The sequence below is a fragment of the Sapajus apella genome, unplaced genomic scaffold, assembly GCF_009761245.1.
Source record: "Sapajus apella isolate SASKATOON/1434 unplaced genomic scaffold, GSC_monkey_1.0 scaffold182, whole genome shotgun sequence".
In the NCBI taxonomy this organism is placed as follows: Eukaryota; Metazoa; Chordata; class Mammalia; order Primates; family Cebidae; genus Sapajus; species Sapajus apella.
This window is the reverse complement of record NW_022437122.1, coordinates 1,083,555-1,090,642: the sequence shown is the minus strand read 5'-3', so window position 1 is coordinate 1,090,642 and position 7,088 is coordinate 1,083,555. Positions and strand designations below refer to the sequence as shown.

At 62.5% G+C, this 7,088-nt stretch overlaps 1 protein-coding gene and 1 long non-coding RNA gene across 2 annotated transcripts; one reads left to right on the top strand and one right to left on the bottom strand.

Annotated features, from left to right (window-relative positions):
* Window positions 1-355: 355 nt before the first annotated feature.
* LOC116543136 lies at window positions 356-2,445 on the bottom strand. The gene is made up of 2 exons (XR_004265485.1): window positions 1,438-2,445; window positions 356-758 (listed from the first exon to the last, which is right to left on the bottom strand). It is a non-coding gene; the product is annotated as an uncharacterized LOC116543136 (long non-coding RNA).
* A 480-nt stretch (window positions 2,446-2,925) lies between these two features.
* On the top strand, window positions 2,926-6,687 carry BARX1 (BARX homeobox 1). Its single transcript, XM_032268503.1, has 4 exons — window positions 2,926-3,364; window positions 5,084-5,375; window positions 5,458-5,542; window positions 5,962-6,687. The coding sequence occupies exons 1-4, from the start codon at window positions 3,142-3,144 to the stop codon at window positions 6,124-6,126; spliced, it is 765 nt and encodes a 254-aa protein (XP_032124394.1). The 5' UTR covers window positions 2,926-3,141; the 3' UTR covers window positions 6,127-6,687.
* The last annotated feature ends 401 nt before the right edge of the window (window positions 6,688-7,088 follow it).

Below are 7,088 nucleotides of genomic sequence, written 5' to 3'. Positions count from 1 at the left end.
GGGACACCAGGGACAGACCTGCCAGGGAGCTGTTTTGGGAGACGGGGGCAGGGCCCTGGATCTCTCAGGCCCTGAGCCAGCTGCGGTCTCCCAAAGCTCCCCAGGCGCTGGGCATTCTCCTTCCAGCCCTCAGGACCTCATTCCGGAAGCTGTCCTCTGTTCATGCTGCAGTCCCAGCCTGGGGCTGCAGGAAATGGTCCTGGCCAGTGTCCAAGGAGTTGAGGGTGCACACCTGTGGAATAGGGTGAGGGCTGGGCTGCACTAGTCTTTTGACTCCCCAAAATCTAGAGATGAGGCCTCCATCCTGAAAATGACCCCCTCCCCGCAACCTGACCAAGAAGCTACCCCAGAAGGATGGCCCGTAGTAAAATAAGTTTAGTGACAGCTGATCAATAGTGTGATCCCCAGATCCTTGGATCTGGGGTCTGGGGACTCATTTAGAGGACGTGAGACCCTCAGGTCTTGAGGGAGGAGAAGAGATGGTTCAAATTTGGGTGGCTTCTGTTAGGGCCCAAATAACAGGGGATGGGACCAAGGGCAGCTGAGCCTATCCTAGGGAGAAACCACCACTAGGCTCTGCCCTTAGGGAGATGTAGAAGCCAGGGGGTAAGGAGGGGGGCAAGGGCCCTGCTGGGATGGGGAGGTGAGGGTGGGGGGAAGGGCTTGACAGAGTCTGTGCAAGGAGCAATAGTAAACCAGCCCTACTCAGTGTGGTCCCTGCACTAGGCCCTGCCTCTTGCTGGGCCTCAGTTTCCCATCTGAGAAAAGGAGGTGGTTGGATTGAGTAATACCATCGCACCCATCTAGGGAGGGTTCTGGGAGGCTACCCATGGGTGGGTGGAGCCTGACTGGGCTGCCCCAGCCTCCAGGAGACACTGGCTTGTTTCTATTTGCCAGGTAGGAGGTTGGTGGCTGCTTGGCCAACAACAAGAGGGCCAGCTTCATGGTCTCTTCGTCTCTCACAAGGATGCCTGCTCAGTGGGGGATACTGTTGCTTTTATTGACCCCTCTCCACTCTTTCCAAAGAACTATGTAGGCTCACAGCACCTCCCTCCCAGAGGTTCTTTGGAAAGGGTGCCCCTCCTCCTCCTGACTTTTCTGGGGCTCTCTAACCGGAAAATAGGCCACCTTTTTTCACTCCCGATGGTAACTCCAAGTTCAGGAAGTGTAACAACTGGGAATGAGAGACAGTGGGCTCTGGGGATTGGAATCTTACCAGAGTAAGGTAGTCTTTGTCCCCACTCGAGCCCCTACCGACAAAGGATCTGGGCCACCTTCTAGTCCTCCCCACCTGTCCTCCACCCCCAGGCCTGAGTCTAAGGCAGGTGCCAGGGGCTACGGGCCAGCCTGAAGACCTCCCCACCAGCAGCTGGAGCTGGAGAAAGGACTTCAACTTGGGTAGAGGGCCTGGCCGTAGGTGTGCTAAGCCCGAGTTACCTGAAGTGAAGACTGAGGCCTCGCATAGAGCTCACATAGGACATAGGGGTGTCCCAGAACACCCACAGCGGGTCAGACGCTGACTTGCAGTGGTGGATGGGGCTGGGAGGTAGGACCTGTGATTCCTGACAAGAAGAAGGGCAGGTGCTCCTCTCCCAGCCTCCTGGGGACTTCTCCCCTCTTGCCTGGAGGAACTGTTTTCTTTCCAAACAGACCTCAAGGCTCTGAGGGGGCAAGATCCCCCCACTGAGTTCTCACAGTCTCCCTGGAGCCAAGTGTCAGCATCTCCTTGGGACAGGTCAGGAAACTGAGGCCCAGAAAGGGGCAGTGGTTTGACCAGTACTGGCAGGACCAAAGAGAGGAGCTCAGGGTAGAGTAGCTTTGGGGTTGTTCACCCCAAGGCTTGGGCTTATACTTTTCTAATGGTGGAAAGAAAGTTCTACAGAAGGCACTGACAACTTCCTCCATCATGATGGAGGCTTTGAGGCTCCGCAATAGAGCCAGGTCACACCAGAGTTTGATCTTCAGACTCTCGCAGCACCCTGTGGCCCCTGGCCCCAGCTCCACCCAGTAACGGTTTCTTGACGCTCCAAGGCTGAGAAAAGGCAAAGCTTCATCCTTCCCTTCTCCCTGAATACTTTTCCTTTTCTGTCTAGGGGGATGTAACCAGCCCACAGCCTCCTGGGGGCTGTCAAGGAGGATGTGTCCAGGGATCACTTGAATTTGCAATTCAAGCAAATCTCGGCTGGAGAACGTTTTTCTCTCAGGGCAGCATGGAGCGAAATGAGGCCGTGCATGGTAAACTGAGGCAGAGGTGGGAGGAGTGCACAGGTGCCGCGACCTCTCTGCTCCCTGCATCCCTGCACGCTGCCGCACCCTTGCCGAGTTGGCGGTCCAAAGCCCTGGCCTGTAGGCTGCACGAAGCCACCTCTTCCCAGCTGAGCAGAGCGGCCTTTGCCCCTCCTCCTCCTGGCCTTTCCGGGGCTCCCTAACCGCTGACCAGGCCGCTCGAATTTTAGCTGTCCCCTTTCTTTACCGCCCCCTCCCTCTGCCCCGCCTGCCTCTGTGCCCTCCGGCACGTCAGAGCCCGCTGGCTCTCACGCCTCTGTCGGTCTCTCTGCGCACATCTCCGTGGCGTCCCTGGCACCCTCGTAACACCGTCTCGAATCCTGTTTGCCCACGCCGTCTCCCTTTGCCCCCTCTCTCACCTGTGTCGTTTGATCCCTCCGACTCTTGTCTCTGAGGGTCTCGTCTCCCGAACTCTCCGGCTCTCTCCTTCCAGGGCGTGCGCTCCGCTAGGTCTCCCTTGGTCTCGGTCGACCGGCCTCTCTCACGCGGCCCCCTCCCTCTCGGCCTCCCTTCCTCCTCCCTCCCTTCTGGGTCCCTCCCTCCGGCTCAGCCCAGGGGTTGGGGGCGGCGGCGCGGGGCGGGGCGGGGCGGGGCGGGGCAGTGACGCGGGGCTGGCCGGGCTAGAGGCGCGGCGGCGCGGGGCGGGGGCGCAGTCCCGGGTCCGACCGGCCGAGCCCCGCGCGCCCCGCCCGCGCCCTGAGCCTCCGCCCGGCCGGCCGGCGGGGGAGGGGGCATGAGCCGGCACCCGCGCGCCGCCCGGAGCTGCGGGCCGGCCTAGAGCCCCGCGCGGGCCCCGCGCCGGAGCCAAGCCGCCGCCGCCGCAGCCAAACCGCGGGCGCAGCCGTGGGCGCCGCGATGCAGCGGCAGGGGGAGCCGGGCGCCGCGCGCTTCGGCCCGCCCGAGGGCTGCGCGGACCACCGGTCGCACCGCTATCGCAGCTTCATGATTGAGGAGATCCTTACGGAGCCGCCGGGGCCCAAGGGCGCCGCGCCTGCTGCCGCCGCCGCTGCGGCGGGGGAGCTGCTGAAGTTCGGCGTGCAGGCGCTGCTGGCGGCGCGGCCCTTCCACAGCCACCTGGGTACGTGTGGCGCCGCGGGGTCGCGGGTCGGGCTTGGCCAGAGACAGTGAGCTGAACTGCGGGGGGCGCCCTGAGCCTCCTCTCCCCGCCTCGAAGCAGTCCCTGGAAGTTGCTCTGGGAGCGCAGGCTCTGGGACCGTCTCTCCGAGCCCTCCAGGCGGGAGGCGGGGGGTGCAGGCGCCAGGCCGCACAGAAACCAGGCCTCGTGCCCGCCTGCCGCCCCGGGAGGGTGTTCGCTCTCTCCTTCACCGCCGCCCTTAGGCCTTCAGCCCTGGGACCCCGAGTGCCCATCCCCATCGCAGGCGCACTACCAGGCTACCAACCCTTGCGGGTAGAAGGGACCTCAGGCCACGGGCGCCTGGGCTTCGCCACAGAGGGCCGGCCGGGAGTGGCCGCGGCTGCCCAAGCCGGGGAAGTCGGACCCCTGGGGAGGAGGCCTGCACTCCCGAGGGCTGGGTGCTGACGCGGGCCCAAACCGACCCCGAGCCCCCGGGAGCTCCAGCGCTCGAGGAAAGCGGCCTTGGCCGCAGTGCGGACCTGCCTGGGCCTTGCTTCGGGGCCAGAGGCCTGACTGTGAACAGCTGCCTGGCTGTCCCTTCTGCTTTCAGGTCGGCAGGGCCTCTGCAGGGCTTGAGCGGCCTGCGCAGACCTTTTCAGCTTCTGTCCTTTCTCCTTCTTTGGCGGGGCCTGGCCTGCCCTGATGGTGCGGTCTCCATCGCACTCCACGCTCATCTTGTCTTTCCCTAGCTCGATTTCCACCCGTTCACCGATTGGCCTCCCTCGGCTTCTCTCGTTGGGGTTCGTCTGCCTCCCATCTCCCACCTTTACCCTATGGGACCTCCGCCTACATTTACCTAAGCCTTGCCCGGCCCTTTCCGACTCCAGCCGGGCTAGGACTCGCCCCTCAGTGACAGGCCTGCGGGAGAAGGAAGGTTCCTACGCTGTAGCCGGGACCCCAGCCTTTCAAGCCTCCTTCCCTGCACCCACCACCTCCCAGCCAGTGCTCCCCAGGCCAGAGGCGGCAGGGCCAGCACGCTTCTTCTAAGTCCATCTGGGACTCAGCCATTCTGCCACCTTTCATCTCCATCTGCCCTGTTGTTAATAATTCGTTTGAAGCGGGCACAAAATCATTTTAGGACAGAAGAAAACGGAAACATTTTCATTGGGGAAGCCTCTGAAGATAGAAAACGTGAACAATAATTTACGGGTTCTCAGGGTACTTTGGAATTTCCAGGAAGCACCCAACCCCAGCCCAGATGATGCCTGGCCACCCATGGCTGTTGTGCCAGGCACGGAAGCGCAAATGTGCCCGCTCCCTGCACATTTTTAATGCTGATTTGATTGGAGCAAACGCCCAGCTTCTTAACCGGCTGCCGTTTTCTGTTTGGTTTCTTTTTACCCCAAAGAACAAAACACACGCTGAGTTTCTCGCAGCTGCAAACATGTTCATCAAGAACCCCAAGATCTCAGAGGCAGCTGAGGCCTAGGGAACTTCAGGACAGAGCACAGGGTCGGGGAGATCCTCTCTCCCAGATTTGGGGAACAGTGGCGTTGAGGAGGGTCTCCATCGGCGCCGATGGCGCCAAGCGGCAGGGCGTGGAGGTTTTGCGCTGGGTGGCTCTGGCCAAGCACGAGCACTCCCGCGGCACGTGGTGCGGCAGTCCCCGGGCAGAAGAGAGCGGCCCTGGCTCACCGGGCTCCCCATTCTCTTTCTTCGCAGCCGTACTGAAGGCCGAGCAGGCGGCTGTGTTCAAGTTCCCACTGGCGCCGCTGGGCTGTTCCGGGCTGAGCTCTGCACTGCTGGCGGCCGGGCCTGGGCTGCCCTGCGCCGGGGGTGCGCCACACCTGCCGCTTGAGTTGCAACTCCGCGGGAAGCTAGAGGCGTCAGGCCCTGGGGAGCCAGGCACCAAGGCCAAGAAGGGGCGTCGCAGCCGCACTGTGTTCACGGAGCTGCAACTGATGGGCCTTGAGAAACGCTTCGAGAAGCAGAAGTACCTTTCCACGCCGGACAGGTAGGGCGGGGTAAGGCTGGGGCCAGCTGGCTGTGGGAGTGTGGTCGCTTGCATTGCTGAGGGTGCGCCCTGCTCTTTACAGAATAGATCTTGCTGAGTCCCTGGGCCTGAGCCAGTTGCAGGTGAAGACCTGGTACCAGAATCGGAGGATGAAGTGGAAGAAAATAGTGAGTGGCCCTGGTGGCGTCCAGCCCCTCGGCTTCCTGGGCCTTGCCCGGGTGCCTTGCAGAGCTGCTCTCCTCCTTCTCCCTGCGGAGACTCTGCCCAACCTCCCGATTCCCTCGGTGCGTGGTACGCACTGGGACCCTCTCAGTTCTCTCTGCCCCTTGGGTGCCTGGCTAAACCAACATTTTTTCCTCTCCCTGGTCACCTTCAGGCCTCCTGGCAGTCTTATGCTCCCCTGGCCAGGCCTCAGGCCGCCGCTCCCCAGCGGCATTCCGACAAATAGCTGCCATTTCCCGGGGCATTTCCCCACCATTTCCTCATATGGTCTCCTGTATTCCTTAGTCCCACCTGGGTGCAGGTCTCCTTGGGGGTCCACAGTCCGCGTCCTGGCTCACCCAGGGGCTGGTGGTCCCCCGTACAGGTGCTGCAGGGCGGCGGCCTGGAGTCTCCTACCAAGCCCAAGGGGCGGCCCAAGAAGAACTCGATTCCAACCAGCGAGCAGCTCACTGAGCAGGAGCGCGCCAAGGATGCAGAGAAACTGGCGGAGGTGCCTGGCGAGCCCAGCGACCAAAGCCGCGAGGACTAAGGGCGGTATATGGTACGGGGCCGGGGATGCCCAGGCCGCCCGCAGCCCCTTCACCCGGCGGAAACCCGCTAGCCGTCCCTTCCGCGTCCAAGACGTTTACTTCCTAAACGTTTTTATTATGATCTTGAATGCGGACAACTGGGGCCAAACGAGGAAGGACACAGAACCTAAAGCCAGACCCAGGTCCCAGCGCGCTTCTGGGCCCTAACTTGGGAGACTCGCGTCCAGTGCAGCGGAAGCTACTAGTCGCTGCCCTGAGCTCCGTGGCGCAGAGCGCTCCACGCGCATTCACGCCCGGCTCCTCGCCTGCACCCCCACCCTGTCTGGGGCCTGCCCTCCCGGCCACAGAGCCTCCAGGCACACACCCGTTTCTGGACGTCGGCGACCCAGCGGTTGGGCTCAGGCCTCTACGGCCTGAGATTGCTCCTCCCCACCACTCCACCCTCGGGCAACCAGTCGGCTCGGCCTGGAGGCCGGGTCCCCGAAGTCTCTGGGGCCCCTACCCCTTCTTGCGAAGATGGTGACTTTTTTTCCAATAAAATATTTTATGACACAATCGGGTTAGGCGGAGCAGCTTCTGAATCCGCAGGGGGTGGGGGTGGGCGCGGTAAGATAAGCAGAACGGTTGCTTCTAAAACTTCCTTCCCTCCGGCTGTGTGGAAGGTAGCTGTGCTCTTGACCACAAGCCCGGGCCAGGCACGGCGGGCGGCTCGGTGGCTGCAGGATCCTAGGAGTTGCTTCCACTCTGGGCGTGAGGGGCCAATCTGAACTCCACCTCCTCTTCCTTGCCAGCCGGAGCGCCGCGGGCAGGAGCGGTCTGGCCGCACCGCGGGTGTCCAGAGGAGCGGGAGCGGAGGTCCGCCGCAGAGCTCGCTCTGCAAGTGGCGGGCCTGAGAATCGCCTCAGTTGCTGGTTCGGTTTCCTGGAACTTGAAGGACCAGTTTGTGCAGTCCTTGAGATGG

Excerpts from the sequence above, each read along its gene's own strand:
- BARX1 (XM_032268503.1), top strand. The coding sequence starts at position 3,142 with ATGCAGCGGCAGGGGGAGCCGGGCGCCGCGCGCTTCGGCCCGCCCGAG. Across the intron at positions 3,365-5,083 it reads GCCCTTCCACAGCCACCTGG|CCGTACTGAAGGCCGAGCAG; the intron begins GTACGTGTGGCG and ends CTTTCTTCGCAG. Across the intron at positions 5,376-5,457 it reads TACCTTTCCACGCCGGACAG|AATAGATCTTGCTGAGTCCC; the intron begins GTAGGGCGGGGT and ends TGCTCTTTACAG.